Genomic DNA, 22066 nt, shown 5'->3' on the forward strand with positions numbered 1-22066 from the left:
TTAACGGAATTATTTCCGGAAAATGCAAGTGAATTGCAGACGAAAGCGCTACTGTCATAAAATTAATTAGGTGCAATTGAGTACCTGCGTTTCATTGTTGACAGTTGACAATATTACGAAGTATGTTTGCCGCGTTTCTGTCTTCGAAGTGTCACATGATGCCAAATCATACGCTGAAGTATGAATTACTGGTAAGCTTTATTTTACAAAAGGTCGCACAACGCATTGTGCTTACATCACACTCGCAACTCTGTAATTACAGTTAGTAATATGTTTAAGGAGAAAGCATGAAGGGTATAAAGTTCTGAGAGATCCGGGAAATGTTCATGATAGAAAAGATACATAGTGTTTATGTTTCGTCGCTCAGGGATTCACTCGTGGTCAGTCCGTTTTCCGTGGTATAGTCGTCCGTGTCCGTAGTACGTTGATCCTGCATCGCGCGTCGCTTTTGAAGTCTCGTGCATCGCGGACAACAGTGATTTGGTTTCGTCCAACACACACGATGATAGACAGCTCCACACTGATGACAAGTTATAGAACTCGCGTTCCACGGGTAAATGATTTCGTCGTTGCCGCATATTTCGCACAGGTGTCCTCTGCAAAGGCAATTGAAATTCAATGAGTTCGTTTCTGAGACGCTCGTTAAAGAAGGGCGAAAATAAACTATTAGTCGTTCAAAATCAACTTCAAAGTTTACCTCGCTTTGCACAGTTGGCATTGCTCTGTTATGTGAGAGTGCATAGTGTCGTATACGGCACGAATTTCTTCCTGAAGAATACCATTGTTGAGGTCAACGAGATCTTTGATGGAATAATTTCCAGAGTTCTCGATCATATGAGTACGCATGCCAATTTTCCATGGTAGGCCTTGATTGGTTGCTTCAGAGCACAGAACCAAATAGCGTTTCATCATCTGCATTTCTTCCCGCATCCTCTGTTTGCGATTAATATAAAATTTGTAATTTGTAATCAATTTTTATTCTTTCGATCGTAAAGACGCGATGTATCTCACCTTTACTAAAGATAGATCTGGAATTAACGTGAATAGTTTTGGATTTAATTCTTCCAATGGTAAAACGGAACGGTCCTCCAGAAGACTTAAAAGTTGCGCCGCGGCGCGAGATACGAGTTTTGGTTCCATGTCCCAATTTCTAATTACTCTTGCAGGAATCACCATTGCGGTGTTCCAATGGCATCTTTGACAGTAATATAATCCGCTGTAGTCGCAAAGTCGTGGCTCGATCCACGGTGAATCTGTATTTCCAAATTACGCATTGAAATTAAAGGAACATAAATGTATCGAAATAGTTTTTAATCTTAGAAACACGTGTTTTCAATATTTTCATTTTTCTCGCGTTGTTACCTGTATTCTTGAGAGAAGTGCCAAAACAAGATAAAGATAATCCTTTTGAGAGAGCTTGTAATAAAAATATAGTTTAATCGTGTGATATCTCTTGCACATGGAAAAGCTATGTTGATTGTTAAATAGCACGAGTACATAACGATGTGCAAATATTAACATTCACGGGCATTTCACCGCAAAGACTTGTTTCAATTTGATCATACTTACTGAACGTTATTCGCGCTTTACATTCAGCACACCGATAACTCTGATTCGACAAGCCTTGCTCTGGACAAATATCTTTGGTGTAAGTGTAACCACCCGCTTCGCTGGCAACTACGTGGACGCACACTCTGCATATACTGTTTAAACATTTCCAATGGCAACAAAATTTGCAATCTATGAAAATATACTTCAAATGTAATATTGTGTCATACATACTCCAAACAAGCACAAAATTAATAACAAAAAAAAATCTTACCACTGCACATATACCACGACTGAAGCATAGTCCAAATAGCTCCACTACAATGGTCGCAATACACAGGTCTAGAAGTGGTTATATAATATTTTTGTGGTACCAAGTGATGCCCTAAAATTACTTGTGTTTCAATTAAATTTTTTTCTGAAGTTTCTCGCAACTCTTGCAACCTCAAACGTAATTCAATTAAGCGTCTAACAAGCCATTTTCGTTCATCTGAACATTCCGCGCTTTCCAATACCATTTGCTTACATTTTTCTACCATTTCTTTAAGATCCTCTGCACATGTTGTCTGAAACATAACACGTCAAATATATATATAGGAGAGAATTATGCAAAAGATATTTAAAAAAGTGTTCAGTACCTTAGACAATGAAAGTGTAGTTTCCACTGATTTTAAACTAAATGGTGTATGACCTTTGCTATCTGAACTATCATCTGCTTCCCCTGTCATATAATCAGACGACGAAGAAGGAGTTGATGTCATTGTTCCACAGCTATCAGTTCGCATCCTTGACTCATAATTGCAATCGTGTGCATCATTAACATTATTCTTGATGTCAACCATTTTTCATAGATCCTAAAGTTTCTTATGTTTAAATATCACCTTACACTCCTTTAATAAATATCCTCAAATGTCGTACTCTTAAAATTATCAAACTTACTTGGTTATGTCCAGAGAACTGTGTCTGGTATCGCGATAAACTTATAAACAATAACTGTCATACACATATGATTCTTAGAAATTGATGTTTTGCATGTGCATCACTACTGATACCTGTTCAAAATTATAAAATACTTGATACAAATAAGAACGTAATACTCATTTTTTTTCTTCTCAGATAATTGCTTACATCAATACATGCAAATCCACAAATATTTTACATCGAATACGTTACGATATTCGAGTCAATTTTTAATTCTTTTAATGCACTAAGGTAGCAAACTCCACTTTTACGTAGTCCTCGAGAAAAAAATACATATATGTAAGTAGGTCTTCCATGATAAACTTGAGAATCACTGATGTCTGTCACGCAAATGTCAAATGCGCGTTGATTATTTTCTATTTGATTGTTTACTATTGAGATCTTATCGAGATTAATGTAAACTTTATTTTGCTTCTGAAATAGTTCCATACATCTAAAAATGTGAAAATAAATCATCGTATTGATTAATTCATTCCTATATCGATGCTTTGATGTATATAGATAGCATGAGTGAAACATCCTAACCTCAATACATATTTGAGTTTCAATACGAAACTTATTTATTTACATTATTTATCATAAGCAGGTAATGAACCTTTATGAAGAAAAGATATTACACAACGAGTTTTCAATTTAAACGTTCAATTGGTGGACATGCACAAATAAGATCATATAACCTGAGTTTTATTATTTAACCTTGCTTAATATTGAAACAATTCCAGGTGATCTACAATCATGAATACAAAAAAGGTCATTACTTTTGGGAAAATTAGTAAAGATCTGAAGCAGGAACAGCCTCAAAATGCAGAACCCGTTAGTTCAGGATTCGGTACGTTTGGCAAAAAATTACCAGAGACCAATGTGACGAAGATGAACGAGATCAAACCGGAAGATGAAGAGGAGACTCAAAATTTAAAACAAGTTATGGGCATAACAGGCTTTGGAAAGAAAGCTAAGGCTTTCGATGTGCAAGAAATGTTGGAAAACATTACAAAAACTATTAATAGTAATAAAGCTGCTGCGGTTGGAAAAGAGACAAAGAGTTTAGAAGTTATAGACAATCTTTTGGAGGATGAATCTGAAAGCAGCGACGATAATGGTAATCAGGATAACACCGATAACGACGACGAAGATTTGATCGGACCTCCGATACCTACCAATCATGAAACTTCGGAAGATGCAGGAAAAACTTCAAAGTCTACAAATAATGACGATAGCGACGAGGACGACGAAGAATCTGACACAGACGAAACAGAATTAAAAGATAAAATTCCGTGCAGTCACGAAGTTACAATGACTCACGGAACAAAGGCGGTAACTGCTATCGCAGCGGATCCTTCTGGGGCAAGATTAGCTTCAGGTTCTATCGATTACGATGTTTGTTTCTGGGATTTTGCTGGCATGGATTCGTCCATGAGAAGTTTCAGAACTTTGCAACCTTGCGAGAACCATCCCATCAAATGTTTACAATATTCTATGACCGGGGATGTTATACTTGTCATATCAGGGTCCGCGCAAGCGAAGGTTTTAGATCGAGATGGTTTCGAAAAATGCGAAACCGTCAAAGGTGATCAGTATATAACCGATATGGCGCGTACGAAAGGTCATACGGCTGGGTTGAATAGCGGCTGTTGGCATCCGTTTACAAAGGAGGAATACCTCACATGTTCGCAAGACAGTACATGTAGAATATGGATTTTATATAGACCACGTGGTCATAAACATTTAATAAAGTGCAGAGCACAAAATGGAGTGAAAACCATACCGACTACTTGCGGTTATAGTCGAGAAGGTAACGTAGTTGCTTGTGGTTGTATCGATGGCTCTATACAAATGTGGGATCACAGAAAAAACTTTGTCAATCCGTCGCTGATACAGAGAAATGCACACTCGCAAGGCGCTGAAATATCAAGTTTAAGTTTCTCTTATCTCGGACAAATGCTCGCGACCAGGAGTTGCGACGATACGTTGAAACTTTGGGATTTAAGAGCGTTTAAGTCGCCAATCTTCGAAGCTAAAGATTTATACTCCCGCTACGATACAACAGATTGCATGTTTAATCCGGACGACTCGATTCTTATCACAGGAGAGTCGTTGAACAAAGGTCAAACTACTGGTAGAGTTTTATTCTACGACACAAAAACTTTTGATGTAGTCAACGAAATAAGTGTAACAAATTCGCACGTTATCAAAACGTTATGGCATCCAAAGTTGAATCAGATATTTGTTGGCTGTGGAAATGGTATAGTCAAAGTGTACTACGATTCGAAGAAGAGCTTGAGAGGAGCAAAATTATGCGTTGTAAAGTCGCATCTTAAACAGAAGCACATCGAGGTGATGTCGACACAGCAGATAATAACGCCGCATGCGCTTCCATTGTTCAGGCAGGATAGACCTAAATCGGTTCGTAAACAACTGGAAAAGGATCGTCTGGATCCAGTGAAGTCAAGGAGGCCAGACTTGCCGATTACTTCTGGACAAGGTGGAAGAGTCGCTTCTTCCGGAGGAACGCTCAGTTCTTATGTAATACGGAACTTGGGGCTAAGCAAGAGAATAGAAGACGACCAGGATCCTAGAGAGGCTATTTTGAAATTTGCAAAGGTAGCAGAAGAAAATCCGTACTGGATTGCTCCAGCGTATAAAAAGACTCAACCTCAGACAATTTTTCAAACGGACGAACAGGAGGGAGCGCCGAGTTCGAAAAAGCAGAAAACTTGAAGAACATATTTTATATTACACGAACTCTTTATGTTATCATCTAATGTTTAACTGAGACTTTTTTTATGTATATAAATACTAGTGAATTAAATAAATGATTGTATTAAAAAGAAGGTTTTCATACATGTTTTCATTACCTAGTGGCTAAAATTACCCCTGTTTGTATGCAATTATGTATGACGAGCGCGCATAGCTGGTTGCATATCTCGATGGGCTATTTTAATTCGGTAGATAATTCATCCAATGAATATTCGATCTATTTACGTTTCAAAAATACATTGATTGTCTATTGTTTAATATAGTGGGCAATGAAATGGTATTATCAACTGTAGCGATGAACAGACTAAATTATTTTTAATTTTACGATACAAAGCGATCGGGGTTGTAGAGATAATGTTCGAACAATTGCTGCTGGATGGCGTCACCGATGTCGTCCAAAAGTAGCAACCACTTTTCATCGACTTTAGGATAAAAACAATGCAGTTAGAATAGGGTTGGACTAAAGGATGCATACAAAATTGTTGACATGCAATGTAAAATATTTAACGATGATAATTTCTTCGATGGATCGATAAGGTTTAATTAAAATTCTAGCGAAAACCAGAAGCTTGTCGAGAACGAAGGGATGCGTTTCAGTATTCACCTCAAAGATGATGCATTAAAGGACTTCTTTATCAGGACAACATGAAATCAAGACATGATTTTATATGTACAGAGGAGAATGTATCGATATTTCCAACATGTACATGGAATTGTACAAAGCAAGGGTAAACCAGGCAAAACATGGATTGTAGTTTCTGTCCGAGTTTCCTTTTTCTTTGAAGATATTACTGGCGAAGGAATGGTAGTATCCCTGTTCCAGGAGTTTACAAGAACACGATCCCGTCGCTGCTCTGTGTACACACTCCACGAGGGAGGGTTAGAGCAGCGACGAAGAGAATCGACGGCTCGTAGGACGACGAGGAAATCGAGGACCCGAATCTAAATAAATCGATCAGTAAATAGATCGAGCTTGCTTCCTCCTACTGTTTTCCGATTGGACAACAAGGGGTGCATGGGACGGGGATGCTGGGGGGAGAGGAGGCCGTGTATTTGTGGCGTACGAGTCGGCGGCTGCGATCGCCTTCTGGCAAACCTTATCGTGACACCGTTTCGTGCGTGTTCGAGAGTTGGCCGGCTCGGTTCGCTCGATCGGTTCGTTTCGTTCCGTGATCGATCGGTCCGGCTATTGTGCTCGATGTAATCCAGTGATATAACGATTTTTACCCTTTTGTGCATCGTGGTGCATCGTTCCTGCGACGATCCCCCGGCGCGAAAACTCACTGGCAAGTAACCGGGGAGAAGCGATTCGTTGAAGTAAATTCATTCGCCGCCGCTAGACTATATTCGTTTCGGTCGACGCGTGCGGCCACTTCCGCGTACATACTACGAATTCCTCCGTCGCGTTCCAACGCTGTTTCTTACTCTTCTTCGTTTTTCGCTTGTCTTTCGGAAAGTAAATCTAAATAAAAAAAACAAAAAACAATTTAATATTGTATGAATCAACGTACACGTAGGAAGATCTTTCGCCTCGGAACCCTCAGGCTTAACCCTTTGCGCTATCTTAACGATACTTTCGCTGGAATGATCTTGCAAGTCCAAACGATAGATTTTAATATTAAATAAATTGAACTTAGTAACGTATAATCAGTTTACCTTTCCTTACATCGACAAAGATTGTCGCCTCACAGTCGCCACTCGAGTCGCTGCATAGATTCTAGTGGCGTCCGAGGGTCGCTTCTCGAGTGCAAAGGGTTAAATTGGTGTTACGTAACGCAGGGTGTATTTTAAAGAAATATATAGTGACATTATTGATGACTTCGCCATTGTATGTTCCTATTAACGTGCTATACTCTACGAACGTCAATGTCATTAGCGACTCTGTTGCTTCCAGAGGAGGATCACGACCCGAAACAGAAAGAATATGTTCTATCTGCTGCATAAGCGCGCGAACGATCGTGCGCCAAATCTTTCAGATTTAAATGCATGCGGTTCCAAGTGACGCGCGCACTCGACCAGTGTTGGGCAAAATGTAATCGAGTTGACAATTGACAATTAAGATTCAATTTTAGATTTTAAACTACGGTAGATAATCAAAGATATCGCAATGAAATCGATTAAAGATGTAGACGATCGATGCTCAACGCTGCGCTCAGGGCGATCGGCGATGCGGCTCGAGGAAATTCAAGCTCGCTAATTCTGTTTGTTTCGTGTTACATAATCGATCGAACCGACACGGAAATCCCTTTCGGGACTGATCTGACTCTCGAACGTCGAGGTCACGGTGACTTCGACGTGATCGCGAACGCACGATTTTCAGATGTAGATCGACATGGCCATCAACATAAAGTTCACGAAATTCGACAACACACCATGGGGATTTCGATTGGCGGGTGGAAGCGACTTTCCACAGCCGCTCACTGTCATCAGAGTACGTATATCCTTGTCATTACTGCACTTTTAATCGTTCGGAATCAATAATTGTTATCGCAACTAAAGTGTAATTACTTAGGACGTCGTTAATACTAAATGTCATTAAATTATATCGAGTTTCAAAGGGTTCGTTTAAGAGAAATCGATTAAGATTCCGTACTCTATGATAAAGTTAATTCGCGCCTTTGCGAATGCGTGCGCGAATGTAAATCAGTACAAATGGTTGCATACGCGCTGGCGTATACTTCAAAACATCGATAAAGTAGGAATGCTCGGTACATTATGAAGAAATCCTATATTATCAACGGAAGTTTAATGTACGTAGGGTTAGTTATCAGGGATTCGCACCGCTGCTGAACCCTAACCCAAACCCGGTTAATGAAGGGAAGGTTACTGTAACCCATACTAATCACGAAGAAACGGTTCTTGAATTATAGGAAGAGCGGGTTAACCTGCTCGTTGTGGGTTACTAGTAGAAGAAGACATCCTAGACATCCAGACAAGTCAAAGATATGTGAACTTACAGGCAATATTCAAATCAAATGAAACTAGATTGTTTAAAATGTACGAGCATATAATGAATGTAGGACACACACGTTCACTACACGTTCTAAGGCAAGACTGACGAATGTTTATCATTCGCCTGGTTGTCGCAGTTGCTAGTGTTGGGGTTTCCATAACATGTCCGGTGAAAATAGGACAACTTGATTCCTTCAAGTGACTGTTTATGCCAATACATGTACTATTCGTCCGCAAGAAGAGGGCTGGCCAAGTGTTTACGTTCCCGTTCTGCTACATAAGTACAGTAAACGAGTAGTAAATACGACTAAATGTAAGCACTTGCATGACCTTCGTCTCGCGGATGGACACTAGAGTAGAAAACAGACAATATTGAAATAAAATTGATTACCGTTTAGAAACATGGTAATAACTATGGTTTTTACTGTATTATTATAACGCGCATAAAACCGGGTTTTATCGGTTACTCGGGTTACTCGGGTTACAGATGTCTTGTGTTACCTGATTAGATGGGTTATTCTATAATACGAAGTACCGGAATCCTTTACGGGTTAGGGTTCGAATCCGTGGTAGTTACCATTGCCAGCTGATTGTCATACATCTGATAACAGCTTCACTTATCAGAAAAATTCATTGTTGACATTATGTAGCATGACACGTGATACTGTTTAATAACACTGTACCTTTTCTTTTCTTTCTCTCTGCTGTCTTTTAATCCCTTAAACACGGTCTTTCCTCAACTTGAAACATAATATAGCGTCTGTTGACTCTTGATCCTTAGTTTGACGTCGCTATATAAACAAACGTCGAATTTCACAGAAAAGGGAAGGTCGCTTTGATGAAAAATGTTTCCCAGGTAACAGAGGACAGCCTGGCGGAATGCATGGGCTTGAAGGTCGGCGACGTCGTGGTGAGATTAAACGATCAGCCCATCAGCAGCCTGACCCACGGTCAGGCACACGAAGAACTAATGAGAGCGGGGAATAATTTCGTTCTGGGTGTCCTGAGGTAAGTTAGCGTCGTTCGACTGAGATAAGCGAAGAAATTACCTGGTTAGACAGTCACCTGTTTAATCATCGATTTTTGTCATCCGTCACGAGATCGTGCAGAACGTACCTGCCTCCTCTTGGACCTTTCCCACTTCGTACAAGCGATGTTAATTGGTTCATACTTTTGTTTCAAGACAGTTACACGACCTGGAAGAATATACTTGTTGAGTACGTGTGTATGTTTGTTAACAGGATCGTGTCTAAAGGGCTGAACGGATTTCAATGAAACTTGTATATGTTTTATATTCGCACAAGTGCCGATTAGAGATTCACCAGAATAAATTCATGGATAACAATAGCTAGCCCTTCTTCTCAATTTTCTCTAATAAAGCAAAAGTTAAACTCTCAGTTTTTCATCTGTAGTTATTCTATACTCAAACCTTTCTTCTTTTAATCTCGTCTTACTTTTTCGTTCCACATTCTTTAAATATTCATTCTGTGTTCCCTAAATCGTGCTTAATACCCAAAAGCGAAATTTCAGGAAGAATCGTAACGTATTCGTCTCCGTTACTTCTTTTTAATTCGCGCGACAAGTTTTAACTCGCAAGTTTTTGGTTGTGGCACGTTTCCGTTGGACGTGCGGGCCACAGATGAAAGCTTTCGTCGGAAGTGGATCGCGCAAGTTAACCGTGAAAATGATCGCAATGTCAACGACACGTTGTTGCATCGTCCCGATCCGCTTGGACCGCGAAGCTTAACTTGAACTACTTTCGACACACGAGAATTTTATTTCTAATACGCGACGCTGATTCATTCATCGCCCTCGGGGTCGTTCATCCACGTTGACGAACACAGGGACACGTTCTGCGCGTATACCAATCGCTGTTAGATTCCTGTATCGATCGTGCCCGTTTCTGATGATGAGGAATAGTTTACAGAATCAGGGGAACACCTCGTTGGTGTCCCTGTACGCTGGCGAACATTATAATAATATACGCCGGTGGCCAGAATATCCCGGCGTACGGGCATACGTGTGGCAACGAATTGCAACACTTATAAATAGGTGACCCAGAATGAAATCTGTTTATCATTGGTCGGCGATTTTATTGCTGGCATTTACACCGAGCGTCGTGGTTTGTTCCCCCAATCCCTCATTACCCTTTCGCGCGTGGACCGGCTCGGAGGCGCTGGCCTTTCGTGAAAAGAGTTAAAAAGAGTCGGACGAGCACCGTTTTCGTTCCGAGCTCGCGGAAACCCGCGACGCGGATCACAAAGTCGGTCCAGAACCATTAATCGGCACGGTTGTTGCGCAGAGAAGAAGATTCCCTCAAGGCTTTGGAGGCGCTGTCCGAGGAGAACATCGTTCCGTACAAGATCCCAGTAGGTACCTCGAGCAATCCAACAAGTAATCTCGTTTAACTCTCTATTGCATAATTATATATTTGCTATCTCGAGCTATCACTTATTACTCTTTGGTTTGGACTCATTCGCGGATTCCGATAGAAACTAATGTATAATAAATAATTATAATTTCTCTTTCAAGGCTTAAAATAAAATTCACGTAGGAAAAGATTAAAATAGATACAACACGAAAGTGATTCACTCGCTTCACGAGAAAAGAAAATCGAACAAAATCGTTACCATGGCTTAGTCACCTCAGTGGCTCGGCTAGTCAACGGTGAATTATACATACATCGTTCGAGATTAAACGATATTTGGACCACTCGTCAAAAAATCACTGAACGAACGGGATTACGGATCAAGATTCAAGTTCGTAGACTGCGAAGTTCGCGATGTGACCCCCTTTGTCAGCTTGCAGACTTACCACCGGTTTTTCCGGAGTCAATCTTAAAGGAGGAGATCGTAACCGAGGTGACCGAGGTGACCACTGTGTACGAGGAAAAACTAGTCGAGGAGGAGGCCAAGCCAGAGGTGGAACCTCTTCCGGACAAGCCAAAAGACGCAAACAGCGAGGTCGTTCCTAATCAGAATCTCACAGACGACGAGATCGCTCAATTGATCCTCGAGGAAGAGGAGCTCTTGAACGATAAAGGAGTTCTGGGGTATAGATCACTTCTTTCCTGAAATGTTAGAATAGACTAAAATACACAGTGAAGGATTTCTCATTCTATCGAGCCATTAAAATTGATATGTAAAAGGTCTCGTACCTAACGTTGTACGCACTTGCACAATTCAAAACGATATTTGAACGGTAAAGGAGTTCTGGGTCATAGATCCATCACTTCTTCTTTCCTGAAACATTAGGCTAAACTAAAATACACATTTAAAATACACATTCGTTTTCTAATTAATGTGTAAGAGGTGTCATATCTACTGTTACCTTTCCTGAAACATTAGGCTAAACTAAAATACACATTTAAAATACACATTTGTTTTCTAATTAATGTGTAAGACGTGTCATATCTACTGTTACCTTTAAATCATTTGAAACGATCCGACTTCCAGGGTGAACTTCAAGAAGCTCAGGCCCCGTGTCACGACCCTGAAACAATCGAAGGTGATAGAGGAGCTCCAGAACCTCGCGACAGAACCTCCTCCGTTGGTGGAGCAACTGAAGCGCACTTCTGTGTTCCTGCAGAAGCCCCAGCGTCCGATTCCGGCGCCCCGCAAGAAGCCGGACGAACAGGAAGAAACAGAGGGCGAGAAGTACAGAGTGGTGATAAAGAAGCAGCAAAGAAGGACCATCACCGACAGACTTCTGGAGAGCGGCCTGCTGAAGCCAGAAGACGCAAAGACCCCGGAGCCCCCGACTCCCGAGGTAAACATGGACAGTAACGAATCGCTGGCGACAGTCGAGGAGGACGATTTCTCGTCGTTGATCGTACCATCGGACGCGTTCGACGATGATCCGTGCTTGCAGCAGCAGGCACAGCTCGAATCGTCCGTCGCGTGTACAGAGGTGTTCACCACGCGTCTAGAAATCGAGATCGATCCGAGTCGCTATTCGCTGAACGTAAACGCCGAGGCTAGTCCACCATCGGACGTCGTTCCGTTACAGTCGCCTAAACGAAAAGAGAACGTAGCCGTGGCTCGTCGAACGCCTATCAAACGCAGGTTCAAACGTTTCTACACGAGGGCTCACTACTTCCGCGGATGCCTCTTCGGCAAGAGAGATCAGGTCGACACCAAGAAACCGTCCAAAGTGAGGCCCTCGTTCAGGGAGCCTCACCAGGCGAACGACGCTCCGAATCTCGTGATACCTGCGGTCCTTGCCACGGAGCAGCCCGAGGAGCAGCCACGTCGCGGTAGCGTCGAGAAATCGAAGTCCAGGATGAAAGGTCGTTACCTCGAGACGTATCTGAAGCGAGAGGATAATTGGATTAGGCGTGCGATCGACGGCTTGCTCGAGGGGTCGGTCGACGCTACCTCGAGCAAGCTTTTCGACCTTCTGGTCTCCGACAAAGAGGTCTCTCTCAGGCGTACGCGTTACGCGGAGAAAGTTCTCGTCAAGAGCGTCCACTTCATCGTAGCCCGCGTTCGCTCCGATATTTTCGCGTGTCTCGAACGGGAACCGAAACAGAAATCGCGGATTCGCAGGCGTTTCTACTTCAAGGGTCGTTACTTCCAGCGCCTGCTCTGGCGAACCGTGGCGCGTTTGATGGAATACATCAGAGGCGTATCGTCGGCCAAGGATGTCCGCGGCGCAAGTAGAAGACGTAGTTCCGCGATGATTAAGATGAGAGGTCGTTACATGGAGAAGTGTTTGCTTCAGAACGGTTTCCTCGATCTTCGCGAGCGTTTCCCCTCGCACCCAGTTGTCTGCTCGAAGAGGAAGCTCTTCGTGCGCACTCGCTACGCCGAGCGCGTCGCCAAGAAGCACTTGGAATCGCTGGGCTTCATCGTTCGATACGTTCGCGAGCAGGTTCTCCAAGGTATTTCCAAGTCTTCCAGCGTCGATAGGGAGGCCGAAGGAGGCTTGCCCGATCTGATTCGTTCCTCTAAAGACTTCATCTCCACGGAGGTGTTCCATCGAGGTAGCAGGCGTATCTCTAGATCGTGCAGGGGCAGCGTCTCCGTTGGTTCTCCGAGTTTGTTGAACGTTTTCCGTAACTTCGTTCGCGATTTCGATTGGCTGCCGATGACGTTCAGCAGGGGTTCGACGGATCGAACGATCGGGGAGAAGAAGGCAGTTCAGGACGGGGATCGCGAGGGTCGCAGGTTGTCCTTCGTGCCCACTGTCCTCTACGAAGGCCTGACGAATCGCATAGGCGTCGATTTCACGAGACTGGTGGCGTACGCGTTCGTACCCTGCACCTCCATCGTTCTCCTCTACATGTACAAGTAAATCGATTTGGACAACGCGTTACTTCGTTTGCTAGTTACGATGGAATACAGGAATGTCTTGCTGATCAGGGTAGAAAATGCGTTACTTCGTTTGGTAGTTACGATGGAATACAGGAATGTCTTGCTAATACTGGGTTGTAAGGCTGATACAGGTGAGTTAGGTATTGGATCTTTTAAAATGCTCGTTCCGCGATAAGGTAGCAATCCTGGTAAGAAGATTCAACTGGCGCTAAAAAAAGAATTAAATACGATTATCACTGCGTACGAAATTAGAACGCCTTAAAGCGAGACGTGCCTGTATAAGTCGACAACGATCGGTGTTATTATAATACTTACGATTATTGTTTAGATTTAAAACGACGTCACATGTTCTAGGACATCCCTAACAGACGCTAGATCATCATGGGCCATCTGTAAACGTATAGAAAAGAAAATGATAATGAAACAGTGTTCGTCGTTCGTAAAGTGTGTGTTCTGTACATCTGTCCAGTGTAACATGTAACATGTTTCTCGTTGCTAGAGGCTGTTGGTACTCGTCCATGGGGCTGTGCGTTCGAGAAGAATATAATTAACTAATATATTGACTGAAGTAACAGCATCTTCCTTTTACCCCTCAGAGGACCGTGACTGGCTGGGTTTTGTTTATCCAGAGAGTCACGTGCTCCAAGAAGTGTTTACTCGTGAACTAATATATGTCTTAACCCTTTATTGCATAACGTGGTCTTAGCTCTTCTTGGTTAATAACCCCTGCAGGTTCAGGTATACGTTTAGTTTCGAGTATCGATATTAAATCATGGACGTATACATATGTGAGATTTCTTTTTGTAACTAATAAAAATCATAGTAAATTTCATGCAATCGAGGGTTAACAATTCTGTTTACTACAATTTTGTACAATTCGTTTCAAAATTCCTGTCTGTACTTTTAATAATCCTCATAGAAGGCTGTGTACTCTGAGGGGTTCTGGACGATCCTGACATTTCACGTGGCAAATAGAAGGATCATTTTCGAGACGTCGCGTAACGCACGGCCCTGCGAGTACACGTAACCGTAGTACATACTTATACCAAAAAGAAAAGTCGAAAGTGATCGCACTAGCACGTCGAACTCATTCGCATCTAGTCTAACGAGTGTAAAGTAGAACTCTCGAAATCTCGCGTTATCATGCACGCGCAGATCGATGCATGTATCTATAGTATCTTACATATACACTCATTGTCAATGTACGCACAAACATGGATTGTCGAGAAAAAGAAATAATAGTACGTTCGAAATAAAAAGCATATGTATCTGGATGCACCCAATGCTAGAGTCTCGATAACCCTTTAATGTCAACAAACAAGAAAAAAAAAAAGAACGAAGCTGTCGATACGCAGCTGTCCAGAACGACGATTATCCCATATCCTGTCCGTTCTCTGGAAACGAACACGAGTACTAACTCATAGTAACGAACGTTAAGTACTCGTAACGATAACGAACAACCTAAACGCGCACAGAATGCATGATCGTTGGAAACTTCATTTATGTTGTTTGGTATTAAAAAGAAGGTCCTTTGCATGGGAATTTTTTGAGCATAAAAGTTTCGCGATCGGAGACTTCGTTATCGAGATATAAGCGGTCGAAGTTTGCAAGCGTGCAGACGCATGCGTAGCGACCACGTGTAGCCGCATGATCAGCTGACTGGGATACAAAATGGCGCATAGTTGAAGTAAACTTTAATTGCTTATATATAGATAACGAATCTTCGGATTAGAAAATGGTAAAGGACTTTTCCATTCCTTTTCTCGAGGGGAGTTCATTCTGAAAAAGAAAGAGTTAAAATTGAAATCACTGGAAGCTTCTGTGCGCGTTTCAGTCCCGCTTCTTGCACGCCCAGACCAACCGCGCGCTCGCCTTCCAGGGTCCCCCAATTCTGTAGCTGTTTGTCTGAATTTAGGCGACGCCGTCGGCTACCCCAGACCCCGGCTGTAGATCTGACCAAGAAGGCGGGGCCGAGTCGCGTCCCGAGTCGAAGGCAGAGTCCACGAAACCCGACGGTTCAGAGAGCGAGGAACGACAGCAGGAAGCGGCATCCTGCGACGAGGAGACCGTCGAGAGGGAGGCTGAGCGCGACGAGGAAGGGGACAAGGAACAATCGACGCGGGAGAGCGTTCTGAACGAGATCGAGAAAGAGATGGCCGACCTGGCGACGAAGGTCGACAAAGAGAAGATCAAGGAGCTGGTCAGCACGGAGATCAACCTGGAAAAGCAGCTGGAGAACGTTCAGAGACAACTGTTGGCCCTGAAGCAGCTACCCAGCGAGATCGAGAGCCACCTGAGGATCGTCTCCGAGCACATGCAGAAGATCATGGAGCTGAGCGGCGTACAGAACGGCGTACAGAACAGCGTACAGAACAGCGTACAGAACGGCGCCACCGCCGACGACACCGACGAAACACGCCTAGGTCAGGCTCGCTTGCTAAGATTGCTCTCCCGAGGGTCTCGATCGGTATACCGCGCGCATATTTTCAAATTTCACGGCGTTCGTAGCTCTTGATCCTCTGCCAAACGTTGCACGAAGCGGCCGGAATTCATTCGCAGCGCGACCAAAATAAACGACTGCTTCCCGCGAGACCTAAGTCGATAAAGAATTTCTGTATTATTTATGTATGGTAGCAGTATTTTTCTATTTTTAATTTTTCGTGGAATACTTTGACTGTATATTTACCTATGTTTCTTGAAATCGAGAATCGCGGCTGCGACCGAAGGATATTTGACGGAAACGATATTCCAGAGGCTGAGGAGCCCGTCGAGGAGGCGAAAGAGTCGGAGAACGAGGAAATGGACGAAACGGAGGATCAGGACGTGACGGAGTTCACCGAGGATTTCTCGTACACCGCGTACTACGACGAGCGCCAGCACACGCGGATAGTCGAGGAGCACGTGGAAGAAGAGGAAGACGACACCGAAACGCAGGAACTGGATGGAACGTTGTCGGTGAAGAGCGAGGAGGGAAGCAGGGTGAAGAAGTTCGTGGTCTCTTACGAGACAAAAGTTCTCAAATCGCCGAGTCCCGCGCCTTCCCATGGTAAATATTCGCTGTTCGATCGAATCTCTAATTCGCGTTGCAGAGAATTTAGTAACAGGACCTTGAAAAAGTTATTAAGTTAGGTTTACAGGAGATTTTTATTACAAAAGTAATACTTTAATACAGGGCTTCTTAAACTATGGGTCGCAAGATTTTAATGTGAAATTTTTAATATTCTCTTTCGTTTATCTTATTGCAGAAAATGCAATTTTTAATTTTCTATTTTTTTTTTTTTATGTTTTTAAACAAATTCTAAAACTATATTTTCTCATACGTATATATATCGTTACCTAATCAATAAATCATTACGAAATACTGACGTATCCTTATTTTATATTTTTTGGGTTGCGAAAAAAATCTCAATCATAAATGGGGTTGAATGAAAAAAGTTTAAGAAGCCCTGCTTTAACAAATAAGTGAAATCAAAATGATCGTCAATGCCAGTGTTAAAGTCATACCATTTTCTTCGACTGAAGCTGTTTTACCAAGTAACAGTAACGCAAACGAAGCCTTGTGTATTGTAGGAAGTTTCGAACCAGACCCGAATCTAGCGCCGAAAGATCAAGTTATACAGGAGTTACAGGTATTCCAGAGAGTGAAATGGAATGTATATGTTACCTGTTCCCCTGGGATAATGTACTTGTTAATTGTATCGATGTCCTCCGTGAATTCCAACTACTCGTGCGCGGGTCTTCCATATCGAATAGGACTCTTGATGGAGTATCCTTCTGGATTTGGCTGAAAATTGATACAGTTTTTAGGAATATTCTATCTCGTCTACCTCCACACGCACAAATCGAACAACCAATACTTACGATTACTATAACGTACACTATATTAACCCTTTGCACTCGAGAGGTGACTCTCAGTCATCGCTAGGTTTTCTTTATGTTTAATTTCTTTGGAACTCGAAGGTGACCTGTTTCTCAAATCTCAAATTAGAGATCTCATTTTCGAAGTCAATACACAGTCGGTGTAATAATTATTCGTACAGGAACCAATTTCAAATAAAACTTCATATATTTATTTTATAAACAAATTGTAGAGGAAGAAATAATTAAACAACATTCCAACATACTTTTAGAGTAGAACTTGGGTAAATTGAAATTTATTATTTTTAACGTTAACCTCTTATTTTTCTTCTCATTAATTTTATTTTAAATTAGTTGCTGTACCAATAACTCTTACACCGACTGTAATCTTAGCATCCGTGGCAATAGAATGCTAAGAAAGCATCTCGAGTTGCTGGTAGATACCAGAAGAAAGGCCTCGAGTGCAAAGGAGTTAATTTCAATACACCACGACACATGGGTAGCGTACATTTCAACCGAATCCAAAATGTTGCTGCGAAATTCTGCTCGAGTATGAAACGACCCCGTATATTTTCGACTTGTGCGTCCCCCTTCGATATTCTTAATTGAACAAAATCAGTCGCCTTTTGGTGACCACCTCGGTTGGAAGTGAAAGCATCCGTGTCACGCACGTTACCTGGTGATTTTACCGTTGATTCCTTCGTGATACCATGAATTTCGATGTACGAGTGACGTCTCGCAATGTTTCCAGCAAAAGATCCAGCAAAGAGGGAGGAAACCATCGCAAGATCTCTGGCCCCAGGCTAAGCAAGTCGAACTGACTCTCGGGCGCAGATGGAGGTGCCCGAATGATTTCTTCAACGACGAAATGATCGCCGAGGTTCTATCTTCCCAGGCGGAAGTTATCCGAGGCAGAGCCCTAGGGTGAGGCTACCTTTTCTTGTCGATTCGACGGAAACAGCTTTCGGTTAATTCCTCGTGCTCGAAATCGGACGCGAGCGTTCCGTCTGACTCATCTTACGCTCGATGAACGGATGATTTAACCTGTTCCGCTATAACAAACACATTTACCAAATAAAATAATCCTGACGAACATTAACACGTGAGAAATTATTGTAACTGTGTCCTCCACTGAATCCTGATATTACAAATGGATGTAATCAACCGACAACGGTCGCACATGTATACAAATAGAACACTAAGTTACTAAAATTTTTATATTAATTCGCTACGCACGAATAATTCGTTAACGAACTTTTCTGATCATTCGAATAATTCTTTTTTTTTCTGAGTTAACAGAAAACAGCACTCGTAATTCATATATGTACCTTATTAATAAAACTGAAGCGAAAATTGTGCCGTTCGTTACGAAAGTGACGCAAGTCCATTTGCCTCTTATTTCAAGATGGAATATATTTATCAGATGTTAAGGAACGTGCGAAGATGCGCCGAAGATATGTGTTCTGTTACCGCGAGTGGGCTTACGTTATTTTTATAACAAATGCTTTTCTCATTCTGCAATATTATTTCGCACGTTACGGAAGCTCGCGATTAAGGATCCGAAAAGAAAGTATGCGTTGGTAATCGTCGATAATTGATTGGCGCAGAGTGAACTTCAAGAAGTACGAGAAGACGAATCTACCCAACTACGATCACTTGATGAACTCCAGCGTTTACAAGATGATCCATAAGATGGACCGGGAGCCGAAGAAAGGAATTCCAGCTAGGCCCGCGAAAGTGAACGCCGCCGAGGACATCCTCGAGAGGGTCGTACGTACTCGACTCGTTCCTAACTCGATTAAACAATAACTAGATTACGGTAATTACAAACGCACTTCTCGCTTCCTATTTGTTCCAGAAATCTCCAGCGCTGAGCGTCGCGGACGACAGGAGTACTCGAAGCGTCAGTCATTAAGCCGACGAAAGGGAGACAAGAATCTCTTTTTCCTCGTATGCGAGAATACGCGACTCGTCGACAACCGAAGCCGACTAATGATTTAACGAATACGTACGCTGCGATTGAGTGTCCAAGTACAAGTGTAACGTTAACCATTAAGTATGTGTGCGTATATACATGTCTCCAACTGCAAGCATTGTCAAAAAAAAAAAAAAGAAACGTTATGAGGATTAAGTGTTAATAAAAAAAAAAGGATTGATTCTTTTTCGTAACACGTTGTACCAGCGTTGTACCAACGATTCGGATCCAACGCCGTTCGCACGCGACAAAGACCTTTTGTTCATTCGCTCGGTAATTTTTTATCAACGATTACTAAACTTGCACGCAGCTGTTCGCATTTGGTCGGTTATATTCGCTTTCGACGCGGGGCACGGACATTTCCATCAGCCCAGTGGAAGGTGAAGTCATTCCAACCCATTCTTAACGCTAAACCTACCGTGACCAGTCGGTTACAGGTTTCAAACTTTTGTATACAGTTCTTATATGCAATATATGAATTATATACAATTGTTTCATACATTATTCAATTTTGTGTACAGTTTATATGCGGTTCTTATATGCAATACGTGAATCGTATTGTTCCATGCGTTATTCAATTTAATTTCAAATATTAATTGAAAAGATCAAGACCAGTCGTCTGTCCCATCACAGAGATAGGAATAGTTATAAATGAAACATCGGTGGGTTTAGCGTTAATACTCCGATTCATTCTAACAAACCATTGATGGAACCATTTCTGTTTCATCCACCCACCCAAGTTACTTAATAACGAAGAATACTAAAATTGCAAATACGCAGTAGATGTGTTACATTCAGTCCAAAATAATTCAAGAACTCGTGTCTGTGAGACACGAAGGGTTTCCCCGGGGGTCTGACGCGAGCCTCACGGACTCGACGATAAGCGCTTCATCTGGGTCACGTCGCAATCCTTTCCGTCGTGACGCAACGACCGCAAGCGATTCTACGCGATTCCACGCAAGATCCTTTCGCGGAATCGGATATCCGAGGACGTATCTACCAGCCGGACGGATGAGTCGCGCGCATGCTTTCACCTTTCCGGAGTTTCCGACTCTCTTCGCGGCCCCCGGTGTCCTCATGCGCGCGGAGAGGCTGAGTCACTTCTGCCTCGCGGCCAACGAGCGTTCTTTCTCCGTCCTGCTCGCGGTGGTCGCCTCGTGCTCGGGGTCCGAGAACGTGACGTCGGTCCCGAGCAATTTATGTAAAGCATTCTAGGCATGATTCACGAACTAGTTCGCGCCCTCGTGACCGCCACCGGCGCTGAAAATGCAGCCAACGCCGCTCGACACCACGAAAATGCTCGTTCGACTCTCGCCGGTCGCGGGATGAGCTTCGGATCCTCCCACCTCGGTCATTTCCAGTCACGATCCACGGGAACGTTTTCACGTACGGTCAAGGAGCCAGTGGGAGAGACTCGAGGCTCTTTTCATCTAGAAGAATTACTTAGGGGTGTTTCGTTAATTTTAACTGCGTCGCTTATAGATTACACCCCTTAATGTTAGTTCTTGCAGTAACCGTGTTAGAATCCTGATTCGCACAGTCCACTTCCAGTAGTTCCAGGCCATCAGTAGGTACATCACACGACCGCTTTCTTTATCTGCAAAATAGAGACGTTATCAGCCGATCAATCTTATCGTCGAGTGGACGCTGATGCACACCGATGTCCAGTAACGCAAAGGGAGAGACTCGCGGTGCCCGTTAGCCAATCGATCGTCGGGCCGACTGGGATCGCGAATGAATTATGGCGACGAGAACTGCATGGGCGGACGGTGCACCGAGCAAGGTGCTTCTCGCCAGGGTCGAGACACCGGGAGCAACGACAGAAGGTGGAGTGGTAAGAATCAGCACCGTCGGAGGAGGAAAGGGAACGACGGAAAGAAAAGGACGGAGAGAAATGTCGAGAATGCCATCCCGATACCGCGTCTTCCTCTTTATCCTCCTCCTTCGCGCTGCTTCACTCTTATTTCCTTCGTGTCCCTTTTTCTCTCGATTCTGATCCTTTCGTCCCGGCTTCTCAAAATCTAGAGATTCTATAGCGGTCCGAGGATGGAATGATAGAGTCTAATAGAAGATAGTAATTACCTTTTACTTAGTTTTGTCCTGTATATGTTTGGTGACTTCCTGATTCACCGTTTTTTCTTCAATGACCATAATAAATATCTGTAAAAATATTAAACGTTTTAAAATGATAAATCTGAAGCTTCCAACTTTGAATCAAATGTTGACTACAATCGTCCTTGCACCTCTGGAGCTTCTCCTGCAGCCTCCCCTTTGGGTTCCCGGTGTTCGAAACACTTGTACACTTCACTCCTGTACTTCGATGACTTCCTGATTTGCCATTCTTCCTTCAAAGACCATAATAAATATCTGCAAAAATATTAAACGTTTTAAAATGATAAACCGCCACCTTTTCAAACATCTTAAGCTTCGAATGAAATGCTACCTAAATTCGTCTCAGCTCTGGAGATTCTCCCGTGGCCTCCCCTTAGGGCTGGTCGAGTTCAAAGTATCCGAATCCGCCAATTCGCGCGATCCACTCCAGAGGAGCGTCACTTGCAGCATCCACAGCCGAAATAGATAGATCCTGATCGGTGTTTCCTTCCTTTTTCCGCTTGGGAACTCTGCCCTCCACTCGCCACGACGGCTTCCCATCAACCCCCTCTCCCACGGCGATTCCGGA

The 22066-nt window shown here is 42.9% G+C and overlaps 3 protein-coding genes and 3 long non-coding RNA genes across 16 annotated transcripts; 2 read left to right on the forward strand and 4 right to left on the reverse strand.

Annotated features, from left to right (window-relative positions):
* Positions 1-179: 179 nt before the first annotated feature.
* LOC128876707 (differentially expressed in FDCP 8 homolog) lies at positions 180-9046 on the reverse strand. Of its 6 annotated transcripts, XM_054123278.1 has the most exons (10): positions 8922-9046; positions 6514-6748; positions 2488-2600; positions 2187-2402; positions 1823-2114; positions 1570-1740; positions 1363-1416; positions 1012-1253; positions 698-933; positions 180-596 (listed from the first exon to the last, which is right to left on the reverse strand). In XM_054123278.1, exons 4-10 carry the CDS (start codon positions 2388-2390, stop codon positions 350-352), a joined length of 1446 nt encoding a protein of 481 aa, XP_053979253.1. In that variant the 5' UTR covers positions 2391-2402; positions 2488-2600; positions 6514-6748; positions 8922-9046; the 3' UTR covers positions 180-349. The 6 variants fall into 6 exon arrangements, with proteins under 6 accessions (XP_053979253.1, XP_053979255.1, XP_053979252.1 ...); XM_054123280.1 differs by lacking the exon at positions 8922-9046 and having other exon boundaries at positions 2187-2411; positions 6514-7514; XM_054123277.1 differs by lacking the exon at positions 8922-9046 and having other exon boundaries at positions 6514-7511.
* On the forward strand, positions 2493-5363 carry LOC128876705 (gastrulation defective protein 1 homolog). 2 transcript variants are annotated; one of them, XM_054123270.1, is made up of 2 exons: positions 2493-2808; positions 3252-5363. In XM_054123270.1, exon 2 carries the CDS (start codon positions 3265-3267, stop codon positions 5245-5247), a length of 1983 nt encoding a protein of 660 aa, XP_053979245.1. In that variant the 5' UTR covers positions 2493-2808; positions 3252-3264; the 3' UTR covers positions 5248-5363. The 2 variants fall into 2 exon arrangements, with proteins under 2 accessions (XP_053979245.1, XP_053979244.1); XM_054123269.1 differs by lacking the exon at positions 2493-2808 and adding an exon at positions 2975-3115.
* LOC128876703 (protein IWS1 homolog) lies at positions 5467-19580 on the forward strand. Of its 3 annotated transcripts, XM_054123268.1 has the most exons (12): positions 6313-6572; positions 7607-7717; positions 9095-9246; positions 10541-10607; positions 11040-11290; positions 11694-12006; positions 15469-15976; positions 16306-16599; positions 17124-17182; positions 18163-18335; positions 19019-19181; positions 19270-19580. In XM_054123268.1, exons 2-12 carry the CDS (start codon positions 7619-7621, stop codon positions 19324-19326), a joined length of 2136 nt encoding a protein of 711 aa, XP_053979243.1. In that variant the 5' UTR covers positions 6313-6572; positions 7607-7618; the 3' UTR covers positions 19327-19580. The 3 variants fall into 3 exon arrangements, 2 of the variants coding, with proteins under 2 accessions (XP_053979242.1, XP_053979243.1); XR_008457088.1 differs by lacking the exons at positions 17124-17182; positions 19270-19580 and having other exon boundaries at positions 6085-6572; positions 19019-19160; XM_054123267.1 differs by lacking the exons at positions 15469-15976; positions 16306-16599; positions 17124-17182; ... (1 more) ...; positions 19019-19181; positions 19270-19580 and having other exon boundaries at positions 5467-6572; positions 11694-14836.
* Positions 9148-11185, reverse strand: LOC128876714 (uncharacterized). Of its 2 annotated transcripts, XR_008457107.1 has the most exons (4): positions 11053-11185; positions 10386-10615; positions 9355-9434; positions 9148-9287 (listed from the first exon to the last, which is right to left on the reverse strand). It is a non-coding gene; the product is annotated as an uncharacterized LOC128876714 (long non-coding RNA). The 2 variants fall into 2 exon arrangements; XR_008457106.1 differs by having other exon boundaries at positions 9254-9434.
* Positions 11190-11774, reverse strand: LOC128876717 (uncharacterized). Its single transcript, XR_008457112.1, has 3 exons — positions 11662-11774; positions 11396-11480; positions 11190-11308 (listed from the first exon to the last, which is right to left on the reverse strand). It is a non-coding gene; the product is annotated as an uncharacterized LOC128876717 (long non-coding RNA).
* On the reverse strand, positions 18334-21964 carry LOC128876713 (uncharacterized). Of its 2 annotated transcripts, XR_008457105.1 has the most exons (5): positions 21830-21964; positions 21630-21753; positions 21469-21546; positions 20421-20983; positions 18334-18463 (listed from the first exon to the last, which is right to left on the reverse strand). It is a non-coding gene; the product is annotated as an uncharacterized LOC128876713 (long non-coding RNA). The 2 variants fall into 2 exon arrangements; XR_008457104.1 differs by lacking the exon at positions 18334-18463 and having other exon boundaries at positions 19724-20983.
* Between the last annotated feature and the right edge of the window lie 102 nt (positions 21965-22066).

The sequence above is a fragment of the Hylaeus volcanicus genome, chromosome 5, assembly GCF_026283585.1.
Source record: "Hylaeus volcanicus isolate JK05 chromosome 5, UHH_iyHylVolc1.0_haploid, whole genome shotgun sequence".
NCBI classification, from domain to species: domain Eukaryota; kingdom Metazoa; phylum Arthropoda; class Insecta; order Hymenoptera; family Colletidae; genus Hylaeus; species Hylaeus volcanicus.